Source organism: Teleopsis dalmanni, chromosome 1, assembly GCF_002237135.1.
Source record: "Teleopsis dalmanni isolate 2A chromosome 1, ASM223713v2, whole genome shotgun sequence".
NCBI lineage: Eukaryota > Metazoa > Arthropoda > Insecta > Diptera > Diopsidae > Teleopsis > Teleopsis dalmanni.
In genome coordinates, this window is record NC_051846.1 from 23,013,879 (window position 1) to 23,039,907 (window position 26,029).

At 26.6% G+C, this 26,029-nt stretch overlaps 1 protein-coding gene across 15 annotated transcripts in view; it reads left to right on the forward strand.

The window, feature by feature from the left end:
• The window catches only part of LOC119673248, a 74,280-nt gene that overhangs the window by 20,557 nt on the left and 27,694 nt on the right, over positions 1 to 26,029 (forward strand). For 10 of the 15 annotated variants that reach the window (XM_038084491.1, XM_038084498.1, XM_038084502.1 and 7 more), the window contains 57 exons: positions 359 to 400; positions 835 to 864; positions 1,925 to 1,948; positions 2,006 to 2,035; positions 2,808 to 2,849; positions 3,284 to 3,313; positions 4,648 to 4,671; positions 4,729 to 4,788; positions 4,857 to 4,904; positions 5,062 to 5,103; positions 5,176 to 5,217; positions 6,074 to 6,136; positions 6,358 to 6,420; positions 6,503 to 6,586; positions 6,670 to 6,708; positions 8,043 to 8,099; positions 8,374 to 8,403; positions 8,464 to 8,493; positions 8,550 to 8,600; positions 9,734 to 9,751; positions 9,814 to 9,828; positions 9,901 to 9,921; positions 9,977 to 10,003; positions 10,785 to 10,817; positions 11,266 to 11,289; positions 11,348 to 11,371; positions 11,428 to 11,451; positions 11,511 to 11,534; positions 11,591 to 11,617; positions 13,119 to 13,160; positions 13,911 to 13,949; positions 14,257 to 14,289; positions 14,904 to 14,945; positions 15,386 to 15,424; positions 15,768 to 15,830; positions 15,913 to 15,996; positions 16,080 to 16,118; positions 17,453 to 17,509; positions 17,784 to 17,813; positions 17,874 to 17,903; positions 17,961 to 18,011; positions 19,736 to 19,753; positions 19,816 to 19,830; positions 19,903 to 19,923; positions 19,979 to 20,005; positions 20,787 to 20,819; positions 21,270 to 21,293; positions 21,352 to 21,375; positions 21,432 to 21,455; positions 21,515 to 21,538; positions 21,594 to 21,620; positions 23,120 to 23,161; positions 23,912 to 23,950; positions 24,260 to 24,292; positions 24,907 to 24,948; positions 25,389 to 25,427; positions 25,877 to 25,909. In XM_038084491.1, the coding sequence (XP_037940419.1) occupies positions 359 to 400; positions 835 to 864; positions 1,925 to 1,948; positions 2,006 to 2,035; positions 2,808 to 2,849; positions 3,284 to 3,313; positions 4,648 to 4,671; positions 4,729 to 4,788; positions 4,857 to 4,904; positions 5,062 to 5,103; positions 5,176 to 5,217; positions 6,074 to 6,136; positions 6,358 to 6,420; positions 6,503 to 6,586; positions 6,670 to 6,708; positions 8,043 to 8,099; positions 8,374 to 8,403; positions 8,464 to 8,493; positions 8,550 to 8,600; positions 9,734 to 9,751; positions 9,814 to 9,828; positions 9,901 to 9,921; positions 9,977 to 10,003; positions 10,785 to 10,817; positions 11,266 to 11,289; positions 11,348 to 11,371; positions 11,428 to 11,451; positions 11,511 to 11,534; positions 11,591 to 11,617; positions 13,119 to 13,160; positions 13,911 to 13,949; positions 14,257 to 14,289; positions 14,904 to 14,945; positions 15,386 to 15,424; positions 15,768 to 15,830; positions 15,913 to 15,996; positions 16,080 to 16,118; positions 17,453 to 17,509; positions 17,784 to 17,813; positions 17,874 to 17,903; positions 17,961 to 18,011; positions 19,736 to 19,753; positions 19,816 to 19,830; positions 19,903 to 19,923; positions 19,979 to 20,005; positions 20,787 to 20,819; positions 21,270 to 21,293; positions 21,352 to 21,375; positions 21,432 to 21,455; positions 21,515 to 21,538; positions 21,594 to 21,620; positions 23,120 to 23,161; positions 23,912 to 23,950; positions 24,260 to 24,292; positions 24,907 to 24,948; positions 25,389 to 25,427; positions 25,877 to 25,909 (2,082 nt within the window). The remainder of the gene's footprint in view (positions 1 to 358; positions 401 to 834; positions 865 to 1,924; positions 1,949 to 2,005; positions 2,036 to 2,807; positions 2,850 to 3,283; positions 3,314 to 4,647; positions 4,672 to 4,728; positions 4,789 to 4,856; positions 4,905 to 5,061; positions 5,104 to 5,175; positions 5,218 to 6,073; positions 6,137 to 6,357; positions 6,421 to 6,502; positions 6,587 to 6,669; positions 6,709 to 8,042; positions 8,100 to 8,373; positions 8,404 to 8,463; positions 8,494 to 8,549; positions 8,601 to 9,733; positions 9,752 to 9,813; positions 9,829 to 9,900; positions 9,922 to 9,976; positions 10,004 to 10,784; positions 10,818 to 11,265; positions 11,290 to 11,347; positions 11,372 to 11,427; positions 11,452 to 11,510; positions 11,535 to 11,590; positions 11,618 to 13,118; positions 13,161 to 13,910; positions 13,950 to 14,256; positions 14,290 to 14,903; positions 14,946 to 15,385; positions 15,425 to 15,767; positions 15,831 to 15,912; positions 15,997 to 16,079; positions 16,119 to 17,452; positions 17,510 to 17,783; positions 17,814 to 17,873; positions 17,904 to 17,960; positions 18,012 to 19,735; positions 19,754 to 19,815; positions 19,831 to 19,902; positions 19,924 to 19,978; positions 20,006 to 20,786; positions 20,820 to 21,269; positions 21,294 to 21,351; positions 21,376 to 21,431; positions 21,456 to 21,514; positions 21,539 to 21,593; positions 21,621 to 23,119; positions 23,162 to 23,911; positions 23,951 to 24,259; positions 24,293 to 24,906; positions 24,949 to 25,388; positions 25,428 to 25,876; positions 25,910 to 26,029) is intronic. The other 5 variants (XM_038084493.1, XM_038084494.1, XM_038084506.1 and 2 more) reach the window with 5 other exon arrangements.

Below are 26,029 nucleotides of genomic sequence, written 5' to 3' on the forward strand. Positions count from 1 at the left end.
GCGTCAATGCATGTTAGCAATTGAACTGGTTTTTTACAGGCCATTGAATTATTTGTTACGTTAGTGAGCCGTGTATATTGTTGTGCAAACGACTATTATGGTGATTGTTTGATAATGATTTCCATCGGCCAGTAGATCCTTATTCTATCCTTATAAGAGGACGTCAAACCATGTCAACAAGGCAACAGCCACGTTTTCTAGTATCCGAAAATATTTGTTTGAAGTAGCATTATCGCAATCAGTTTTAGAACGTCAGCTTTGCACTCCAAATATATATAATCTCTTATCTACCGTAAAAACATATAATTTAATATAAATTGTTCGTGTATTTTTTAATTCAAAATTGTTTTCTTTACAGGATTGTCAAGATTCTCTGGGTTTGTTTAGTACTGATTATGATGTAAGTATTTATAAATTATATAATAAATAATAACATCAATCAATCATTCTAATTTAAATTATTTGTAATATTGTTTTGATAGTTCAAAAAAGTTTTTTTAATATATTTACTAAAAAGAGTTTATAAATCTGGATTAAATATTGAAAGTTTTCAATGGACTACGTGTCTAACCCTTCGGACTATTTCAAATAAAATAATGTATTTAATTTTATAATTAAATAATTTAAAAATATTTTGTATTCTCAGTTTTCAAATAGTAGCCAAACGATCCTTATTTTCGAATTTCATAGCGATAATTTTTTTCCAACATTTTAAGTTATTATAACATTAATTTATTTGATCAAATACTTCATGAGAGATATTATCATTATGCATTGGATATACTTTGAATTTCTTTATATCAAAGTTATAAATTTTCTTTCAAATTATTTCAGGATTTCGCGCCAAGGGCACATGGAACAGATGTACGTATACTATACAAAAGCTGTAAATGTCTTCCTGAATTATTGTTATTAAATTAATTTCATAAAAAATATTTACTATTGAATAATTAAGTATATAATGACCGTACTAAACAGTCATTAATAAGAGTTGTACCTTGAAGATACATTGTAATTAATTGTATTTTAGCACAATCAAATTTGAAGATATTTTATTATTATTATTATTTAAGTTGATATTTTCTGTTTAGCTTACCAAAATATACTTATCAATTGTTGTTAGAATATCTTTTTAAAAAACTCAAACATTTTGTGTAAGTTCTGGATATTTATAATATAAAAACTACACTCAAAATATTCCTCATAATTATTATATATGTTAGTAAATGAGTAACAGTAAGTGACTCTGTTACATCTAAAACTTATACTAGTTCCAGGATTGTAATTTGATTGTAATTTTAACTGTCAACAATTTAAAACTGTCATCTGAAATCAAGAAGTATAAATATCGATTCACACTACATATCATTCCAATTTGATTATCAGGTTTAACATATATACATATGTCCACACTTAATAACTATTTCTACAAAATATTTACTATATCTACATTTTCATCCATATTAGTTTTAAAGTATCAGTTAGCTTTTTCTTTCCATTTCTTCTATCATGGTATTAATACTATATCATTTAATTACACGATATGGTGATCTAAATTGATTAAAGAAAATAACATCGGAATGTAATGCGATAGCATTATCGCAAGTAGTTCACGAGTTGAACAGTTATTTTAGCGAGGCCTCCGTTTTTAATACAGACATATACTTTCAATAATAGAGTATATTCCACTTCATTGTTCTTCTAATAAATTATATATGGACTGCAATTCATATTAAAAATCTTAGAAGTGTATAACGTATTGTATTCGAGGGACTTAAAATAATTTTTAAAATAGCATAACTTTAACAATAAATCTCAAAATTATAAGTATTTTGTAAATACAAATAAATTATAATATCAATTTTAAATTATTTGAAATAAATTATTTGTAACAATTGCTAACATATAATAATAATTATTTTAGAATGCTCTTGTGCCCTATAGACCGGTAAGCACGTGCAATTTCATCTATTATGCGTTAAATGTATACATTTGTATCCTTTAGGAACAAACTTCAAGTCCGATGATGAGTTCAGTAAGTATGATTTTATTGCATTTCATTTGTTAATATGTTTATCTGTCCTCATTGTTCCTTTTTTATCCCATGTAAAAATACCGTCAAAAAGCGGTATCAATCAAGATCATTAAAGGCACTAGATTGATTCAGCGCTTTTTGTCCATGTCATTAATGTTCTCACTTTCTTGAAATAAGATATCCACTCTAACAAACTATTCATTGATGGTTTCTCTTTGTGAATTATTTTCGTCCATTATTCAGGCGGACGAATTTGAACCAAACCTGTAGGCTGTTTTACGTTTGTATAATTTGATAACTCTCACTGAACGGCTTCCACCTTCGTTAAATTGAATGCTGAACAGAGTATTCCTATCCACCGATAAATATCGAGACCATTAATTTGGATAATCATTAAATATCAATACTTTATCGGCGTCAATGCATGTTAGTAATTGAACCGGTTTTTTACAGGCCATTGAATTATTTGTTACGTTAGTGAGCCGTGTATATTGTTGTGCAAACGACTATTATGGTGATTGTTTGATAATGATTTCCATCGGCCAGTAGATCCTTATTCTATCCTTATAAGAGGACGTCAAGCCATGTCAACAAGGCAACAGTCACGTTTTCTAGTATCCGAAAATATTTGTTTGAAGTAGCATTATCGCAATCAGTTTTAGAATGTCAGCTTTGCACTCCAAATATATATAGTCTCTTATCTATCGTAAAAACATATAATTTAATATAAATTGTTCGTGTATTTTTTAATTCAAAATTGTTTTCTTTACAGGATTGTCAAGATTCTCCGGGTTTCTTTAGTACTGATTATGATGTAAGTACTTATTAATTATATAATAAATAATAACATCAATCAATTATTCCAATTTAAATTATTTGTAATATTGTTTTGATAGTTCAAAATAGTTTTTTTAATATATTTACTAAAAAGAGTTTATAAATCTGGATTAAATATTGAAAGTTTTCAATGGACTACGTGTCTAACACTTCGAACTATTTTTAATAAAATAATGTATTTAATTTTATAATTAAATAATTTAAAAATATTTTGTATTCTCAGTTTTCAAATAGTAGCCAAACGATCCTTATTTTCGAATTTCATAGCGATAATTTTTTTCCAACATTTTAAGTTATTATAACATTAATTTATTTGATCAAATACTTCATGAGAGATATTATCATTATGCATTGGATATGCTTTGAATTTCTTTATATCAAAGTTATAAATTTTCTTTCAAATTATTTCAGGATTTCGCGCCAAGGGCACATGGAACAGATGTACGTATACTATACAAAAGCTATAAATGTCTTCCTGAATTATTGTTATTAAATTAATTTCATAAAAAATATTTACTATTGAATAATTAAGTATATAATGACTGTACTAAACAATTATTAATAAGACTTGAAGATACCCTGTAATTAACTATGTTTTAGCACAATCACATTTGAAGGTATTTTATTATTATTATTATTTAAGTTGATATTTTCTGTTTAGCTCAAAATATACTTATCAATTTATTTTTTTTTTTTTTTAAATATTAAGTACATTTATTTGTGAACAAAAATGATTATTATAATAATTTGTTATCGGGCTAATTGGTCAAATTTAAATAGAAATAAAAAAGACACTTATTTTTATTTATATTTAAAAATCATTTATACTTTATTAAAAATAATTATTCCGATATTTCGACTATCTTCAATAGTCATCTTCAGGGAAAACTGTGGATGAAGATGACTATCGAAGGTAGTCGAAATATCGGAAAAATTATTTTTAATAAAGTATAAATGATTTGTTAATATAAATATTAAATTAGTGTCTTTTTTATTCTTATCAATTTTTGTTAGAATATCTTTTTAAAAAACTCAAACATTTTGTGTAAATTTTGGATATTTATAATTTCAAAACAACTCGCAAAATATTCCTCATAATTGGTATATATGTTAGTAAATGAGTAACAGTAAGTGACTCTGTAACATCTAAAACTTATACTAGTTCCACGATTGTAATTTAATTGTAATTTTAACTGTCAACAATTTAAAACTGTCATCTGAAATCAAGAAGTATAAATATTGATTCACACTACATATCATTCCAATTTGATTATCAGGTTTAACATATGTCCACACTTAATAACTATTTTACAAAATATTTACTATCTTTACATCTTCATCCATATTAGTTTTAAAGTATCAGTTAGCTTTTTCTTTCCATTTCTTATATCATGGTATTAATACTATATCATTTCATAATACGATATGGTGATCTAAATTGATTAAAGAAAATAACATCCGAGTATAGTACGATAGCATTATCGCAATCAGTTCACGATCTGTTTTAATACAGCCATATAGTCTTGATTATAGAGTATTCCATCACATTATTTTTCTAACAAATTATATATGAGCAAATTATATCGAAAATCTTCCGAGTGTATAACGTATTGTATTTGAGGGACTTAAAATAATTTTTAAAATAGCATAACTTTAACAATAAATATCAAAATTATAAGTATTTTGTTAATACAAATAAATTATAATATCAATTTTAAATTATTTGAAATAAATTATTTGTAACAATTGCTAAACTATTGTAATAATCATTTTAGAGAGATTCTATGCCCTGTGGACCGGTAAGCACGTGCAAGTTCATACACTATGCGTTAAATGTACATATTTGTATCCTTTAGGCACAACCTTCAAGTCCGATGTTAAGTCCTCAAGCAGAAATTTATACACCCAGTCAAAAGGTAAACTAAATTTATACTGCTTTTCTTATGTTAATATGTATATCTGTCTTCATATACTTTTTCTAAAGTGCGGAAGCGAATCCGCGTACCAACGAAGGCAACAAGGCAACCAGCTGGTAAGCAAAATATATATATGGTACATATATATAAAAGTATGAATATAAATGATTTAAATATAAAAGACTATTATTAATTACTAATCTATGAGCGCACTGAGTAGTAAATATTATAATTATTAATGCGTAAGAAAATAATTTCCAATTTTTAAACTAGCAAATGGCAAATATGGAGAGAATGCGGCAAGCACATGTACAGGTACAAAATATTAAGCAGTGATATATATGTAAGCTAAAAGTATTAACAATAAAATATTAATGCTTATAATAGAATGTAAGAGGCAGAAAAGGAGGACAGTCGTCTTGCTCACCGGTAAGTCAAAGTATTTTGTAATTAGAACGTTATAATCAAAAGCTTCCTTCCTTGATTTACACTATAAACAATATTAGAGTCTGTGTCTTTATTGTAAAATGATACATTTTAATACATTAAATTCACAGTATTTTGAAAGAAACTAATAGTTAATTTCTTTAAATTCACATCGATATTAGTTTTAAAGTATCAGTTAATTACCTTTTTCCATTTTTCCATTACATCATGATATCTATATTATGTCATTTGATGACACGATATGGTGAAACTTAAGCTTTCTGATTTAAACTGATTAAAGAAAATAGCTTGAAAATAGAAGCACTTAGTAATTATTCATTTATTATTTTTAAGTTGAAATTAGATTAGAGTAGAAATACAAGAGTTCCATTAGAACACCATCTATTTGAATAGGGTATACAATTTTTTTTTAAATTTACTTTGGCTTAGTGCAACTTTACATTTCCATAAAAACGCTTAAATCAATATTTTTGATGAAAACTTCAGACAATATAGCAAAAATGTTTCAGCCTTCGGTCACTTGTTACGATGTATAAAATCAAACATAATTTTTTTAATTTTAAGGCATTATTATTATAAAAATAGGAAAAATTATGACTGAAAAATAATGTACATTATTATAAATATTACTTTGACCTTTCTTTGGTTAGGTTATGTTAATAATATTCTGAGATCTCTATTTTTCATTATAATACCCTCAAAGTTACTTAGTAGAGTTATATGAACACTGACCCAGTTTCAATAATCTAAGTCTTTTTACTCTGTAGACGTTTGTCTTAATTTTAAATATGTTATTATTATATTTATATTGAATTTAAAAATATTTTGTTTATTACAGGAGCAAGCAAGAGCAGATTCAATGGATTATTCAACTGACGAATCAGATTGTATTGTGTATGATGTAAGTATTAACTTATACCTATATCAGAATTATAGTAGATAAAGGAAACTTAAAAACAATAAATTTAAGATAACGCCTTAATTTTTTTATATGTTTATATTAATGCAAAAAAAAATATTTGCATTTTATAATTGTTGAATACAAACTTTCATCAAAAAATTTATCTCTATCACTGCTTATAAAAACTATTTAACAATTAAAATTTTCTATTTTATTTAAAGGACCCAGATTATACTACAGACGTAGAAGACGTAAGCAGATTGAATTGGTCTGCTGAGCTGATGGTAATTTTTTGAAATATAAATCTTATTATTACGTAAATGTGTCGCAAACTTTAATTCAGAATTAATGAAAACTAATTTTTAGAATGAAAAATTGCGAAGAAAACCAGAGTTACGAAAAGGGATGGGACCTGAACGTCCTCCTCAACCTGCACCTTGTTCTCCTGGGGTAATGACTATTGCTATAATTTGCAAATATGATCGGAACTTGCAATATTAAAATACTTGTTATAATAAAAAATTATTTTTTAGGCACAAGAACGAAAAGACCGGGAAGATCGGGAGTACGTAGTACGTATTAAAGAGCACTAGTGCTTTAGTATTATTTGAATTTAATATTCTAAAGAGCTGCAGTGAATTAATTGAACCTTAATTGCACAAAAATATACATTCTGTCAAAAATGTTTTCGGGTTTGTTATATGATGAAGAAATGTAATATTCATTTGTTATATTTATTTATTCTCCGTTCAATCTAATTGCCATTTAAAGCGTAGTATTTCTTATTAATTTAAAATATTTATTATCTGCGCTATATGATATTCGTTTAACTTCCTTACATGAATTTGTGACTTTCGTGGAATTATAGTGATACTTTGGAAAAATTATTTTTGTTCAGAAGTTTTATGGCTTCAATTCTTAGTACTATATTCTTTACAGCAGTTGATTAATGATTGGTGCATTATCATAATATCAAATTCTTTTTTTGTACAAGTCTAACAGTCCCTGAAAGACTTTCTATTAAAACCCATCCAAAAACAAGGAATACATTAGTATCATCAATTTTACATTTTCGTTTGTTTAAAATATTATATTTAGTTATAGTTGCCACATGACGTCTTAAAAATAAATACGGTTGCAGAAGTTCTTCACTCTAATAATGCATTACATCACGTCCAATTATATTTTATAGAACACCGACGGGGTCTCTAAGTTTTCGCCAACACAAATACCCGAAAGGTGCTAAATATAATAATGTCTTTAATTTTATGTTTCTCTGACGAATATATTAGATATCGACTTTTGTAGAACGATTTTAAAATAAGAAACACATACAAAACTGAAACATCATAATCAAAAATTACCGAGCATTAGCTCGTGGCCTATGTTTTTTTTTTGTTTCGATACTGAACTTAAAGGAAAAATCTTCTAAAGATACAAATAGCCTGTACCATTTGCATGCCCGATTCATGCACGACTCATTGAGTCATGCATGTCTTCGGACTAAAAGGTCCCTACATTCTCAGCTCAAAATCGTAGAAATCTCTATAGTACGACCAGTTAAGGTTTTTCTCCCCTGTGTAGGGCTATAGGCCTGTACGTTAAGTATACCTATATTATAGGCTAATATATGCTATTTCTTGCACAGATAAAATGCAGTTTTGATTTGAAATCCCTAAAGAATAATCGATTAATGCGATTTGAATCTGATGTTTCAAATTTGAAATTCTTTGTTAAGTTTTGACAGAATGCATAAACATTAAGGGTTTTGAGAAAATATATGTGAAAGTAAGTGCAGTGTTAAAAATAATGATAAAAAGTTATAGTCGTTATACAGTATTTAACTAGAAATACATTAAATAAAATAGTATTTTTATTGTTTTTAAAAGCTTGAAATATTTTTTAGGCGAAATGTATGTTTGGAGTTAAAGAAGTAGAAAACATACAAAATCTGAATTTATCGGTAATGTATTAATATTTTTCATATTTTTACTACATAAGTCCTACCATCTATTCAATACGAGTAAAATAATGTTAAAATCAGCAGTTCTAAAATTTTAATGATATTAATAAAGAGGATGAATGATGCATCAATTTTTATTTTTTTAATTAAAAATTTGGAAAGTAAATTTTGAGTATAAAAGATGGTATTTTCTTAAAATATATATATAATTATTATTATTCTATCATTGTTATTATTCGTTCATCGCACATAATACGATTTCTTTATTTCATAGAGTTCACCACAAAGACCACAGGAAGAGGATGTAATATCATGTTCACTTATTTCTAAGCAATTTGTTTAATATGTGTAAATTATTTTACAGTTACCGTGGGGTTTAACTAGTAGAGCTGAGGTAATTACACATTTTTTAAAAAATTTTCATATATTAATTAAGATATTTACTTATAGAGAGTATGTGGTAGAAAAGGATCCAACAAGCGAGTGTTTAATGTACCAAGGGTGAGTTCATAATATTTATGTATCATTTTTTAAAACACAAATTATGAGCCTAATTAATATTAATATTATTATTATTATGAGCCTAATAATATATAAAAGAGTAATTGAAAATAGCTTTCTTGCTTTCCAAAAAACAATATCTTATACACATTCTAATGGAGAGGTACAACCAATAGACATATTCACTAGAGACATGAGCAAAATATCGTTTTTTCTGCAGTTTGCTGTGATAGAAGTGCACAAAAAGTCATTATACGCTATGTCAAGAACATACTGAGTGCATCACTGCTTCCTTTGCAATTTTTCTGTGATAGAAACAATTCGGGTTGTCATGGTAAGAAATTATTCTGCTTTGGCAGTTCCTAGAACAGTACCTATAAAGAAATAGTTTTTATCGTTTAGAATTGATTGTTTCATTTTGATTTAATAACACTGTTAGCATATGACTAGTTGTTCTGGAAATGAAAGTGACTACTATATTTGTTTTTGATTCGAATGTAATAAACTGTCATTATATTTTCTTCATTATGAAAAGCGTACATATTCAAGGCATAAGTTCATAATTTATCTTCTCTGAAAATTTAAATATTTTAGTCTTTTTAAATGTTTGTTAAGTTTTTTGTGACTGAATAGTAATATATTATTATTTAAGTTAAGATTATTTGAATCGCAGTGTATTTCGCTAGAAAATCTCATTATTGCATTATCTGGTACCTTGTTTCTCAGCACAGCACATTTCAGAGGAACTCTACTAACTTCAGCCTTGAGTGAGTAGCATCCATGTACAAACTTACTATTCATGTGTCAGTGAGTTCATCGTAAAGAATCTTTGCACTAATAAACACAATAAAAAGAGTTATCTCTTTTTCTTTTACTGAGACAAAAGTCTCAAGTCACTGAAAACATACAGCATTGAAATGGCAAAATATTCTGAATAAGGAATTGTTCAAAAGTATTAAACTCTCCAGTGGAAAAGTTACTTCTAACCTAAAATCACTGAAGGTAATCAGTGCTCATAATATTAATAGTCAACTATATACTACGCCGTTATACTAAGAGATAATACAATACATATTAATTTTAATATATGTTATTGCTGAAATTTATATTTTTATTTCATTTGTTTTTTATAGCGCTGGAAATATCGGAGGGTAATAATATTTTTTTTTATTTACCTGAATTATTATTAACATAATCTTTAAAATATTTTTAGCCCCCTTCATCACCGGTAATGACAAATTTAAGTTACAAATTTTAAGTTACATATATTAAATCACATAATCTTTAAAATAATTTTTAGATGTGCGGAGTACCACTACCGGTAATAGAAACTTTCAATTAAAAATTATTTACAAAATCTCAAAAGCGTTTTTAAGGGCCGCGGACCAGCAGCTTCAACACCGGTAATGATAACTTTTAACCACATATATTATACTATCCATATACATAAGTGATCAAAATTAAGCAACTTTAAAACTTGAACACTACGTATATTATATATATTTTTAAAACGATATGACACAAAATGTAGAGCATTAACTTCATATCCCTATATGTGTTTGAACTAATTTCTGGAGTCAAGAAACAACACTTATTTTGTATGGGAGAGAGTACTATTCTCAAGATAATTTCTTAATCCCAGAAACTAAAAATAGATTGCATCGGAGAAAATTTGTAGTAAAAATTTTCATCATCTTTAATATCTCAAATGCAATTAATGACGACAGATTAGACCGTTCATTAATATTAGCTTTAGTAACCAATTGTATATAACCACAGAATAAGATCCAACAGATAGTAAATATGGAATAACAGACAAGCACACTCTGTAAAGTTAACAATATTAATAGAATTCAGACTATACAGTCTGACAGAAAAGAACTTAACAGAATTCGTATGACTTGACAATCAGTTTTACAATGAGTAACTATTAATTATTAAAGATTAGCAAAAATATAAAGAAAAATTTTAGGTAAGAAGTTTTTCAAGTGGATCCTACTTATTTTTTTTACACATTAAAGAAAGGTAACAAGTGAGGCTTCCTAAGGAAAGAAAAACTGAAAAATTTTTGTTTTATTTAATTTTCACAAAAATCAAAAATTCTCAAAAACACCTAAAATCAAAATATTTATACAAGTTCCAATGCATATAAAAGCGAATAATATAATTTTTATTATTTTACAGCAAGAATTTACATCACCTCCGGCAAGAAGCAGTGTATGTATTTTAATTAAAAACTAAATTTAAAATAAATAAAAAATTATAAATTAATACAAAATATCTAATATATAAAAATTTCTTAACTATATATATGAAATTTACCCAATTATAAAAATTTATTTTGAAGAAAACATCGCAGTTATAAATTAAATATATAAAGGTTGCTCTAATACGAAGTGTATTAATTTAACATTTCATATTAGTATCGTTCTATCTATATAAGCTTTTCATCCAAAATATTCTCGTTTTGTTGTATTTTTATGTTTTTCTCTTAAACGATCAATTTTCAAAGTCAGCTATTATTAAACAGCAACCATAGTTTAATATAATTATTAAAACAGTAAAACTTTTTATAGTATTCTTTTATATATGATATTAATATTTATATATTAATATTTTAATATCTAACAGAAAATGTATCACATTTTTAATTTATTTTTTTTAGGGCCCATCACCATGTCCATCACCGGTAATAATATAATTCAATCACATATTATTTAGTTAATCTTTAAAATATTTTCCAAAAGTGCCCGCCATCGCCAGCATCACCGGTAATAATAAATTTTAATAACATAGTATTTTAATAATTTTTAAATTTTTTGTGAAGTGTCCATCAGCGGCTGCCGCACCGGTAATATCAAAATTTTAGTTATATATTAACTCAATAACCTTAAAAATTTTTTTCAAAAGTGTCCATCATCAGCTCAAGGAGCGGTAATAATATATCTCCATTACATGTTCTTTACATGATTTAAAAAAATTTTTTTTAGGTTGGTGGCCGACCACTTACATCACCGGTAATAATAATCCTTAATTATATAAATTTTATTTTACATAAATTTCAACAATTTTAATACATAATCGCTCCCTGCGTTAAATATTTCGTAAGTTATCATGTAATACAATTTACTATAAAATCTTTAATGCCGTCTAGGTTAGTTATTTTTTAAAATAATATATGTAATTGATTATTAATAACGAAACCATATATACTACATAAAACTCATTTAAATTGAAATGCCTATTATAGAACACAACAACGCCATGCAGACCGGTAAGTCAAATGAAATTATCCAATACATGAATATTCCTTACTTGTCTCCAAATGCAATAGAAGGCAACACTTTCTTCTTTCAGAATACTGTATTAAAAATTTTGAATAATTGTAGGGTATTTGGACACATTTATGATCAATTGATTTTTAAAAATCGAAACCAATGTTCAATAAGATCTGTTTGAATTGAATTATCGATTTTTAAGTGATAAGTGAACGGTTCTTAAGATTTTATCATATATAAAAATTTTAATTAATCTTTTATAAGACTTAAGGTCTTTTCAACAAAATTCAGGTAGCGATATCTTGTCATCGAAATCGATGAAATTCTAATACCTTCCAAATACCTAATTTATTATATTATAATAGTCGTTGTTCAAAATCTTATTTATAATCAGAACAATCCTGATTTGTTGGTCACTATATGACTGTTTGCTAGAAACAATCCTCAAGGTACCGTTGGTAAGGCGTCACTACTTCTATATCACCATATAGTAATTTTATATTCTTATCTACCAACATATTTGATTGTATAGTACAACATCAGGTCAGAGACTGTTGTTGATTATGTGTCTCCATGTATAACTCCAGCTTTCACAGCAAATGTTTACTTAACTGTTTTGTATACCATCACCTACGCTATTATACATTTTAGCGTTCTAATCGTTAGGCTGGTTAATTTTATATAAATCCCATATCTAATATGCCATATCTCATATCCCATATCTTATATCCAATATCTCATATCCCATATCTTATATGCCATATCCCATACCCCACATCTCCATATCTTCATATTCGTCAATACTCTGTATTAAGTCATAGGAAATCATACAAAATCCCCATAGTATACGTAAATTAATAAAAATGTATTCTGAAGAAACTTTACATATTCATTTAATATCTTCATTAAGCGGGAGACCATCTGCGGCACTAGATAATAGAACAAAACAAATAAAATGACATTGAGTATGGAACCAAAAACGAAGTACTAGGTCAAATGAAGTGGGTGAAGAAGTACAAATTTTAGGTTAACAGTAAATTTTTTAACAAAAATAAAGAGTTTAAATTTCTACTAATACTAATCTAATATTATTTAATTATTTTTGCAGCCTTCTGATCTCTTTTCTACTTTAAAGAACTTCAAAACACAGCAAAATAATATTATTTTTTTTTTAATCATTTGTCTTACAGGATAATATTGTTCTATACCTTTTTATATAAAAACATTTTATATTTTACAGCAATTTCCAAGCTCATGGGAAGTATCATCTGGTGATTTTTTTGTGAGTATTCTATTCTATTATTCTATTATGAATTATAATGGAACTATATTAATATGTTTAAATGGTAATCACATATAAAAATAGAACAATATAATCATCAAAGTATTTATTTTAAATGAATCCATAAGCAATAATTATCTACAGTATGTAACCGATTTTAAGTTAACCCTAAACAAGCCAGATACGATTTTTTAGAGCAATTAAAATTGAATATTGTTAGGCGAACATTAAAATTTATTGTTATTTATTATTTATTTTATTTTATTGGTTTGAATATCTAGTAAATATATAAAATCTCAAAATCTCAGCTTTCCAACTAGCAATACCAGTGTACATCTTTAATGAATTCACCATATAGGCTGATGGGAGTATTGTTATTGAAATTGGTTCGACATGATATATAGTATGTAGTATATGTACCTAAAATTTTAATGTCTTTTGGTACGTCCTCGGATTTTTGTGTGAAGTGACAGATATCGTTAACATTATGCAGATCCTCCAGTCATTCTCCTAAATCACATCTTATACCTCGAAAATATCTAGTCGCTTTCGCAGATATATATAGCTAAAATATAAATATTTTAATGGGGATGTTATAATTAAGAAAACTTCAACACATTACTTGTTTTTTATATTCTTCTCCTAATTCCCGTCACATACACTTATATCAGTTAATTATTTTCGCAGTCTCAAAATACGTTATTTGATTTATATTTATCTAAAAACTTAACTTTTTATGTTTTATTCCAGTACTCAAATCCAATTGATTCCGATGCAAGTCAATCCGATGTAAGTATTCTCATATACAGATATGGTACTACACGTTTTAGTATAAACAGTGATTTTAAACAATATTTCTCACTAAGCTACATTATAGCATGGGTTGGTTATAAATATATGAAAAAAGTAAAACTCGGGGATATTATCATTAACGGAAACTTTAATATTCACATATTAATTATGTGGTGTGTTCTTCTCTTAATTCCTGTCACAGACACTTATATTAGTTAATTATTTTCGCAGTCTTGTATTATGTTATCTGATTTCTATTATTCCATTTCTTTTACATCTAATAATATTTTGTGTTTTATTCCAGTACAATCTTGGACCACAAGCAAGCGCGGACGATGTAAGTATTTTAATACACAGATATTGCACGATTTCGATTCATATATTTTACTACAGATTATAGTATAACAACGATTTTGAACAACTTTTTCCACTAAGCTACATTTCACTAATGTTTAGCTATAAGAATTTAGAAAGTTAAAGTTGATTGTTTATATTTCCAGTAAACATTAATAATAGACTGATTTTTGAATTTGGCTGCACTGAAACTTAAGTCTTACAATTTTTTGCAAGTAAGGCCTAACTCTGAAGATTTTGAGAGCATTGTTGTTGCTTCACAAGTTTTCAGTCGTAAGTTGGGAGTATTTTTTTGCTACTCTCAAAGAAAAAATAAGGGCTATAATCATTTATTTTTCTTCATTAAAAAACAACATTAGTTTTTAGTTTCAGTAGAAATTTTGAATAGGTTTTTAAAAATCCTTAACAGATTTGACTTTTGCGATCAACAAAAATTGAATTTCATGAAACGACCAGTGAAACCTGAATTATTTTAATATTTTAGTACGTCAGTTTTGCACTCCAAATAGATATAATCTATTCTTATCTGCCATGAAAATAAAAAATATATTATAAAATTTTCGTATGGTTTTTAATTTGGTAATGTTTTCTTTACAGGAGTGTGAAGATTCCTTGGATTTCTCTAATATTGGTTATGACGTAAGTATTTATTAATTATATAATAAACAACAGCATTTGTTGAAAAAAGAACCTCTGGTAAAGATTATATTCTTGATTAGACTATAAGATAGCGCAAAAAACATAAAGCAATATAACCATTTAAGTTAAATTATTTGTAATATTATTTTAACAGTTCCAAAAAAACTTTTTTTTTAATATTTTTCAATGGACTACGTGTCTAACTCTTCAAACTATATTTAATAAATTAACGTATTTAATTTAATAATAAAATAATTTAAAAAATTTTGTATTGATGTACGCTTCATTTTCAAATACAGGTCAAAAGATCCATATTTGAAAAATCCATAGCTATTATTTTTTTACTACAATAACATTAATTTATTTGATCACATACTTAATAAGAGATATTAGCATGATGTATACACCAAAGTTATAAATTTTCCTTTAAATTATTTCAGGATTTCGCCCCAGGGGAACATGGAACATTTGCAGAAGAGGTACGTCTACTATACAAAAGCTATAAATGTCTTTCTGAATTATTGTATTAAATCATTCTAATGTATGTCATTCTAATTTGATTATCAGAGTTATCATATGCAAAATATCTACTTTGCAGATACGATAAATTGTTTCCACATATGTATTGTATCATTCTAATGAAAGTATTCTAATTTGATTATCAGAGTTATCATATGCAAAATATTTACTTTGCAGATGATATATGTATATATATATGACAACAGTTCTGTTTCATTTTGTATGAAAATTTCATTCATTCACTATCTCTATCACTGCTTATAAAAACTATTTAACAATTAAAATTTTCTTTTTTATTTAAAGGACCCATGTCATACTACAGACGTAGAAGACGTAAGCAGATTGAATTGGTCTGATGAGCTGATGGTAATTTTTTGAAATATAAATCTTATTATTACGTAAATGTGTCGCAAACTTTAATTCAGAATTAATGAAAACTAATTTTTAGAATGAAAAATTGCGAAGAAAACCAGAGTTACGAAAAGGGATGGGACCTGAACGTCCTCCTCAACCTGCACCTTGTTCTCCAGGGGTAATGACTATTGCTATAATTTGCAAATATGATCGGAACTTGCAATATTAAAATACTTGTTATAATAAAAAATTATTTTTTAGGCACAAGAACGAAAAGACCGGGAAGATCGGGAGTACGTAGTACGTATGAAAGAGCACTAGTGCTTTAGTATTATTTGAATTTAATATTCTAAAGAGCTGCAGTGAATTAATCGAACCTTAATTGCACAAAAATATACATTCTGTCAAAAATGTTTTCGGGTTTGTTATATGATGAAGAAATGTAATATTCATTTGTTATATTTATTTATTCTCCGTTCAATCTAATTGCTATTTAAAGCGTAGTATTTCTTATTAATTTAAAATATTTATTATCTGCGCTATATGATATTCGTTTAACTTCCTTACATGAATTTGTGACTTTCGTGGAATTATAGTGATACTTTGAAAAAATTATTTTTGTTCAGAAGTTTTATGGCTTCAATTCTTAGTACTATATTCTTTACAGCAGTTGATTAATGATTGGTGCATTATCATAATATCAAATTCTTTTTTTGTACAAGTCTAACAGTCCCTGAAAGACTTTCTATTACAACCCATCCAAAAACAAGGAATACATTAGTATCATCAATTTTACATTTTCGTTTGTTTAAAATATTATATTTAGTTATAGTTGCCACATGACGTCTTAAAAATAAATACGGTTGCAGAAGTTCTTCACTCTAATAATGCATTACATCACGTCCAATTATATTTTATAGAACACCGACGGGGTCTCTAAGTTTTCGCCAACACAAATACCCGAAAGGTGCTAAATATAATAATGTCTTTAATTTTATGTTTCTCTGACGAATATATTAGATATCGACTTTTGTAGAACGATTTTAAAATAAGAAACACATACAAAACTGAAACATCATAATCAAAAATTACCGAGCATTAGCTCGTGGCCTATGTTTTTTTTTTGTTTCGATACTGAACTTAAAGGAAAAATCTTCTAAAGATACAAATAGCCTGTACCATTTGCATGCCCGATTCATGCACGACTCATTGAGTCATGCATGTCTTCGGACTAAAAGGTCCCTACATTCTCAGCTCAAAATCGTAGAAATCTCTATAGTACGACCAGTTAAGGTATTTTTCCCCTGTGTAGGGCTATAGGGATGTACGTTAAGTATACCTATGTTATAGGCTAATATATGCTATTTCTTGCAAAGATAAAATGCAGTCTTGATTTGAAATCCCTAAAGAATAATCGATTAATGCGATTTGAATCTGATGTTTCAAATTTGAAATTCTTTGTTAATTTTTGACAGAATGCATAAACATTAAGGGTTTTGAGAAAATATATATGAAAGTAAGTGCAGTGTTAAAAATAATGATAAAAAGTTATAGTCGTTATACAGTATTTAACTAAAAATACATTAAATAAAATAGTATTTTTATTGTTTTTAAAAGCTTGAAATATTTTTTAGGCGAAATGTATGTTTGGAGTTAAAGAAGTAGGAAACATACAAAATCTGAATTTATCGGTAATGTATTAATATCTTTCATATTTTTACTACATAAGTCCTACCATCTATTCAATACGAGTAAAATAATGTTAAAATCAGCAGTTCTAAAATTTTAATGATATTAATAAAGAGGATGAATGATGCATCAATTTTTATTTTTTTAATTAAAAATTTGGAAAGTAAATTTTGAGTATAAAAGATGGTATTTTCTTAAAATATATATATAATTATTATTATTCTATCATTGTTATTGTTCGTTCATCGCACATAATACGATTTCTTTATTTCATAGAGTTCACCACAAAGACCACAGGAAGAGGATGTAATATCATGTTCACTTATTTCTAAGCAATTTGTTTAATATGTATAAATTATTTTACAGTTACCGTGGGGTTTAACTAGTAGAGCTGAGGTAATTGTCACATTTTTTAAAAAATTTTCATATATTAATTAAGATATTTACTTATAGAGAGTATGTGGTAGAAAAGGATCCAACAAGCGAGTGTTTAATGTACCAAGGGTGAGTTCATAATATTTATGTATCATTTTTTAAAATACAAATTATGAGTCTAATTAATATTAATATTATTATTATTATGAGCCTAATAATATATAAAAGAGTAATTGAAAATAGCTTTCTTGCTTTCCAATGTAATATACAATATTACTGATGATTAGTTTCGCAATGGATATTTAGACGCCGATATTATTCCTAGAGATCTTTAGCTAAACATTAATTTGTATTTATTGAAAAGTCAAGTAAGTTTAAGCTGTTTAGAACATAGTGAGTACTTATGACTCACTTCTAGTCTGATTTTTATATGATTATACTATTCAAGTTTCATGGTAAATACGACGCATTCGTAGTACTTTCTTATTTACTAAATAATTTATGATTATATATGTGTTTAATATTAATTTAATAATATTTATTTATAATTATGTACAAAACATGAAACGTAACTACTTTAATATTTAATAATTTATTGTAATAAACTGTATTAGATTTCAACTTTATCGAAAAGCTTACATATTGATGTTGTTGTATATAAAGTCAATTCCTGAAAAGCAAATAGTTTATCGAAGGAAAAGTGCCAAGATATGTGTGATGAAAAATACATTATGTGGAATTAAGATTATTTGAAAACAATGCAATGCGCTAGAAAACAATTAGTGTATTTTTGTATACACAGCACATTTAAGAGGAACCACTAATTACCATAGTAAGTGCATCCATGCCAAAATAACTACGCATATCAGTATCATATAAACAATCTATGCACAAATACAAACAAAAGACATATTCACTAGAGACTGAGCAAAATATCAAGTCACTGAAACATACAGCATAGAAATGCAAAAAAGTCAGAAGAAGCAATGTCAAGAACAAACTCAGTGCAAAAGTTACTTCCAACCTATCACTGAAAGAAACAATTCAGAATATCATAGTAACAAATACTACGCCTTTACCAGAGATAAAACAATACATATAAAGAAATAGATGTTATCGCTGAAATTGATAGTTTCATTTCATTTAATAACACTGTTAGCATATGACTAGTTGTTCTGGAAATGAAAGTGACTACTGTATTTGTTTTTGATTCGAATGTAATAAACTGTCATTATATTTTCTTCATTATGAAAAGCGTACATATTCAAGGCATAAGTTCATAATTTATCTTCTCTGAAAATTTAAATATTTTAGTCTTTTTAAATGTTTGTTAAGTTTTTTGTGACTGAATAGTAATATATTATTATTTAAGTTAAGATTATTTGAATCGCAGTGTATTTCGCTAGAAAATCTCATTATTGCATTATCTGGTATCTTGTTTCTCAGCACAGCACATTTCAGAGGAACTCTACTAACTTCAGCCTTGAGTGAGTAGCATCCATGTACAAACTTACTATTCATGTGTCAGTGAGTTCATCGTAAAGAATCTTTGCACTAATAAACACAATAAAAAGAGTTATCTCTTTTTCTTTTACTGAGACAAAAGTCTCAAGTCACTGAAAACATACAGCATTGAAATGGCAAAATATTCTGAATAAGGAATTGTTCAAAAGTATTAAACTCTCCAGTGGAAAAGTTACTTCTAACCTAAAATCACTGAAGGTAATCAGTGCTCATAATATTAATAGTCAACTATATACTACGCCGTTATACTAAGAGATAATACAATACATATTAATTTTAATATATGTTATTGCTGAAATTTATATTTTTATTTCATTTGTTTTTTATAGCGCTGGAAATATCGGAGGGTAATAATATTTTTTTTTATTTACCTGAATTATTATTAACATAATCTTTAAAATATTTTTAGCCCCCTTCATCACCGGTAATGACAAATTTAAGTTACAAATTTTAAGTTACATATATTAAATCACATAATCTTTAAAATAATTTTTAGATGTGCGGAGTACCACTACCGGTAATAGAAACTTTCAATTAAAAATTATTTACAAAATCTCAAAAGCGTTTTTAAGGGCCGCGGACCAGCAGCTTCAACACCGGTAATGATAACTTTTAACCACATATATTATACTATCCATATACATAAGTGATCAAAATTAAGCAACTTTAAAACTTGAACACTACGTATATTATATATATTTTTAAAACGATATGACACAAAATGTAGAGCATTAACTTCATATCCCTATATGTGTTTGAACTAATTTCTGGAGTGAAGAAACAACACTTATTATGTATGGGAGAGAGTACTATTCTCAAGATAATTTCTTAATCCCAGAAACTAAAAATAGATTGCATCGGAGAAAATTTGTAGTAAAAATTTTCATCATCTTTAATATCTCAAATGCAATTAATGACGACAGATTAGACCGTTCATTAATATCAGCTTTAGTAACCAATTGTATATAACCACAGAATAAGATCCAACAGATAGTAAATATGGAATAACAGACAAGCACACTCTGTAAAGTTAACAATATTAATAGAATTCAGACTATACAGTCTGACAGAAAACAACTTAACAGAATTCGTATGACTTGACAATCAGTTTTACAATGAGTAACTATTAATTATTAAAGATTAGCAAAAATATAAAGAAAAATTTTAGGTAAGAAGTTTTTCAAGTGGATCCTACTTATTTTTTTTACACATTAAAGAAAGGTAACAAGTGAAGCTTCCTAAGGAAAGAAAAACTGAAAAATTTTTGTTTTATTTAATTTTCACAAAAATCAAAAATTCTCAAAAACACCTAAAATCAAAATATTTATACAAGTTCCAATGCATATAAAAGCGAATAATATAATTTTTATTATTTTACAGCAAGAATTTACATCACCTCCGGCAAGAAGCAGTGTATGTATTTTAATTAAAAACTAAAATTAAAATAAATAAAAAATTATAAATTAATACAAAATATCTAATATATAAAAATTTCTTAACTATATATATGAAATTTACCCAATTATAAAAATTTATTTTGAAGAAAACATCGCAGTTATAAATTAAATATATAAAGGTTGCTCTAATACGAAGTGTATTAATTTAACATTTCATATTAGTATCGTTCTATCTATATAAGCTTTTCATCCAAAATATTCTCGTTTTGTTGTATTTTTATGTTTTTCTCTTAAACGATCAATTTTCAAAGTCAGCTATTATTAAACAGCAACCATAGGTTAATATAATTATTAAAACAGTAAAACTTTTTATAGTATTCTTTTATATATGATATTAATATTTATATATTAATATTTTAATATCTAACAGAAAATATATCACATTTTTAATTTATTTTATTTTTAGGGCCCATCACCATGTCCATCACCGGTAATAATATAATTCAATCACATATTATTTAGTTAAATTTTAAAATATTTTCCAAAAGTGCCCGCCATCGCCAGCATCACCGGTAATAATAAATTTTAATAACATAGTATTTTAATAATTTTTAAATTTTTTGTGAAGTGTCCATCAGCGGCTGCCGCACCGGTAATATCAAAATTTTAGTTATATACTAACTCAATAACCTTAAAAAATTTTTTCAAAAGTGTCCATCATCAGCTCAAGGAGCGGTAATAATATATCTCCATTACATGTTCTTTACATGATTTAAAAAATTTTTTTCAGGTTGGTGGCCGACCACTTACATCACCGGTAATAATAATCCTTAATTATATAAATTTTATTTTACATAAATTTCAACAATTTTAATACATAATCGCTCCCTGCGTTAAATATTTCGTAAGTTATCATGTAATACAATTTACTATAAAATCTTTAATGCCGTCTAGGTTAGTTATTTTTTAAAATAATATATGTAATTGATTATTAATAACGAAACCATATATACTATATAAAACTCATTTAAATTGAAATGCCTATTATAGAACACAACAACGCCATGCAGACCGGTAAGTCAAATGAAATTATCCAATACATGAATATTCCTTACTTGTCTCCAAATGCAATAGAAGGCAACACTTTCTTCTTTCAGAATACTGTATTAAAAATTTTGAATAATTGTAGGGTATTTGGACACATTTATGATCAATTGATTTTTAAAAATCGAAACAATGTTCAATAAGATCTGTTTGAATTGAATTATCGATTTTTAAGTGATAAGTGAACGGTTCTTAAGATTTTATCATATATAAAAATTTTAATTAATCTTTTATAAGACTTAAGGTCTTTTCCAAAAAATTCAGGTAGCGATATCTTGTCATCGAAATCGATGATATTCTAATACCTTCCAAATACCTAATTTATTATATTATAATAGTCGTTGTTCAAAATCTTATTTATAATCAGAACAATCCTGATTTGTTGGTCACTATATGACTGTTTGCTAGAAACAATCCTCAAGGTACCGTTGGTAAGGCGTCACTACTTCTATATCACCATATAATAATTTTATATTCTTATCTACCAACATATTTGATTGTATAGTACAACATCAGGTCAGAGACTGTTGTTGATTATGTGTCTCCATGTATAACTCCAGCTTTCACAGCAAATGTTTACTTAACTGTTTTGTATACCATCACCTACGCTATTATACATTTTAGCGTTCTAATCGTTAGGCTGGTTAATTTTATATAAATCCCATATCTAATATGCCATATCTCATATCCCATATCTTATATCCAATATCTCATATCCCATATCTCATATGCCATATCCCATACCCCACATCTCCATATCTTCATATTCGTCAATACTCTGTATTAAGTCATAGGAAATCATACAAAATCCCCATAGTATACGTAAATTAATAAAAATGTATTCTGAAGAAACTTTACATATTCATTTAATATCTTCATTAAGCGGGAGACCATCTGCGGCACTAGATAATAGAACAAAACAAATAAAATGACATTGAGTATGGAACCAAAAACGAAGTACTAGGTCAAATGAAGTGGGTGAAGAAGTACAAATTTTAGGTTAACAGTAATTTTTTAACAAAAATAAAGAGTTTAAATTTCTACTAATACTAATCTAATATTATTTAATTATTTTTGCAGCCTTCTGATCTCTTTTCTACTTTAAAGAACTTCAAAACACAGCAAAATAATATTATTTTTTTTTTAATCATTTGTCTTACAGGATAATATTGTTCTATACCTTTTTATATAAAAACATTTTATATTTTACAGCAATTTCCAAGCTCATGGGAAGTATCATCTGGTGATTTTTTTGTGAGTATTCTATTCTATTATTCTATTATGAATTATAATGGAACTATATTAATATGTTTAAATGGTAATCACATATAAAAATAGAACAATATAATCATCAAAGTATTTATTTTAAATGAATCCATAAGCAATAATTATCTACAGTATGTAACCGATTTTAAGTTAACCCTAAACAAGCCAGATACGATTTTTTAGAGCAATTAAAATTGAATATTGTTAGGCGAACATTAAAATTTATTGTTATTTATTATTTATTTTATTTTATTTGTTTGAATATCTAGTAAATATATAAAATCTCAAAATCTCAGCTTTCCAACTAGCAATACCAGTGTACATCTTTAATGAATTCACCATATAGGCTGATGGGAGTATTGTTATTGAAATTGGTTCGACATGATATATAGTATGTAGTATATATACCTAAAATTTTAATGTCTTCTGGTACGTCCTCGGATTTTTGTGTGAAGTGACAGATATCGTTAACATTATGCAGATCCTCCAGTCATTCTCCTAAATCACATCTTATACCTCGAAAATATCTTGTCGCTTTCGCAGATATATATAGCTAAAATATAAATATTTTAATGGGGATGTTATAATTAAGAAAACTTCAACACATTACTTGTTTTGTATATTCTTCTCCTAATTCCCGTCACATACACTTATATCAGTTAATTATTTTCGCAGTCTCAAAATACGTTATTTGATTTATATTTATCTAAAAACTTAACTTTTTATGTTTTATTCCAGTACTCAAATCCAATTGATTCCGATGCAAGTCAATCCGATGTAAGTATTCTCATATACAGATATGGTACTACACGTTTTAGTTTAAACAGTGATTTTAAACAATATTTCTCACTAAGCTACATTATAGCATGGGTTGGTTATAAATATATGAAAAAAGTAAAACTCGGGGATATTATCATTACGGAAACTATATTAATATTAACATATTAATTATGTGGTGTGTTCTTCTCTTAATTCCTGTCACAGACACTTATATTAGTTAATTATTTTCGCAGTCTTGTATTATGTTATCTGATTTCTATTATTCCATTTCTTTTACATCTAATAATATTTTGTGTTTTATTCCAGTACAATCTTGGACCACAAGCAAGCGCGGACGATGTAAGTATTTTAATACACAGATATTGCACGATTTCGATTCATATATTTTACTACAGATTATAGTATAACAACGATTTTGAACAACTTTTTCCACTAAGCTACATTTCACTAATGTTTAGCTATAAGAATTTAGAAAGTTAAAGTTGATTGTTTATATTTCCAGTAAACATTAATAATAGACTGATTTTTGAATTTGGCTGCACTGAAACTTAAGTCTTACAATTTTTTGCAAGTAAGGCCTAACTCTGAAGATTTTGAGAGCATTGTTGTTGCTTCACAAGTTTTCAGTCGTAAGTTGGGAGTATTTTTTTGCTACTCTCAAAGAAAAAATAAGGGCTATAATCATTTATTTTTCTTCATTAAAAAACAACATTAGTTTTTAGTTTCAGTAGAAATTTTGAATAGGTTTTTAAAAATCCTTAACAGATTTGACTTTTGCGATCAACAAAAATTGAATTTCATGAAACGACCAGTGAAACCTGAATTATTTTAATATTTTAGTACGTCAGTTTTGCACTCCAAATAGATATAATCTATTCTTATCTGCCATGAAAATAAAAAATATATTATAAAATTTTCGTATGGTTTTTAATTTGGTAATGTTTTCTTTACAGGAGTGTGAAGATTCCTTGGATTTCTCTAATATTGGTTATGACGTAAGTATTTATTAATTATATAATAAACAACAGAATTTGTTGAAAAAAGAACCTCTGGTAAAGATTATATTCTTGATTAGACTATAAGATAGCGCAAACAACATAAAGCAATATAACCATTTAAGTTAAATTATTTGTAATATTATTTTAACAGTTCCAAAAAAACTTTTTTTTTAATATTTTTCAATGGACTACGTGTCTAACTCTTCAAACTATATTTAATAAATTAACGTATTTAATTTAATAATAAAATAATTTAAAAAATTTTGTATTGATGTACGCTTCATTTTCAAATACAAGTCAAAAGATCCATATTTTAAAATTCCATAGCTATTATTTTTTTACTACAATAACATTAATTTATTTGATCACATACTTAATAAGAGATATTAGCATGATGTATACACCAAAGTTATAAATTTTCCTTTAAATTATTTCAGGATTTCGACCCAGGGGAACATGGAACATTTGCAGAAGAGGTACGTCTACTATACAAAAGCTATAAATGTCTTTCTGAATTATTGTTATTAAATCATTCTAATGTATGTATCATTCTAATTTGATTATCAGGTTTATCATATGCAAAATATTTGCTTTGCAGATATGATAAATTGTTTCCACATATGATATATGTATATATATATATGACAAGCGTTCTGTTTCATTTTGTATGAAAATTTCATTCATTCCACAAAACAATTCACAATAGTTCAAGTTTCGCTGTTGAAATTCAAAATAATTTGTAATGAAAGCAACAACAATTGACAGCTTAAATTACAAACATGACAGCTAAAAATAGAAACATGACATTTATACAAACATAAAACATTTAAAATACATTAAACAAACTTTAATATATTTAAAATATTACTATCACTTCCATTTGCTGAGTTTATTTGTTAATTAAAAATTATTTATCATTTTTTAGCAATTTTCAAGTGCAGATAGTGGAGGATATGATGTAAGTATTCTCTTGTATAGTTCATTATGTTTTTGTAGCTGAGATGTTCTACTGATGACTACTGTAGAAATTGTTAATCTCCAATTGATGCAGAAGTGAATTAAATGGTATATTATTAAA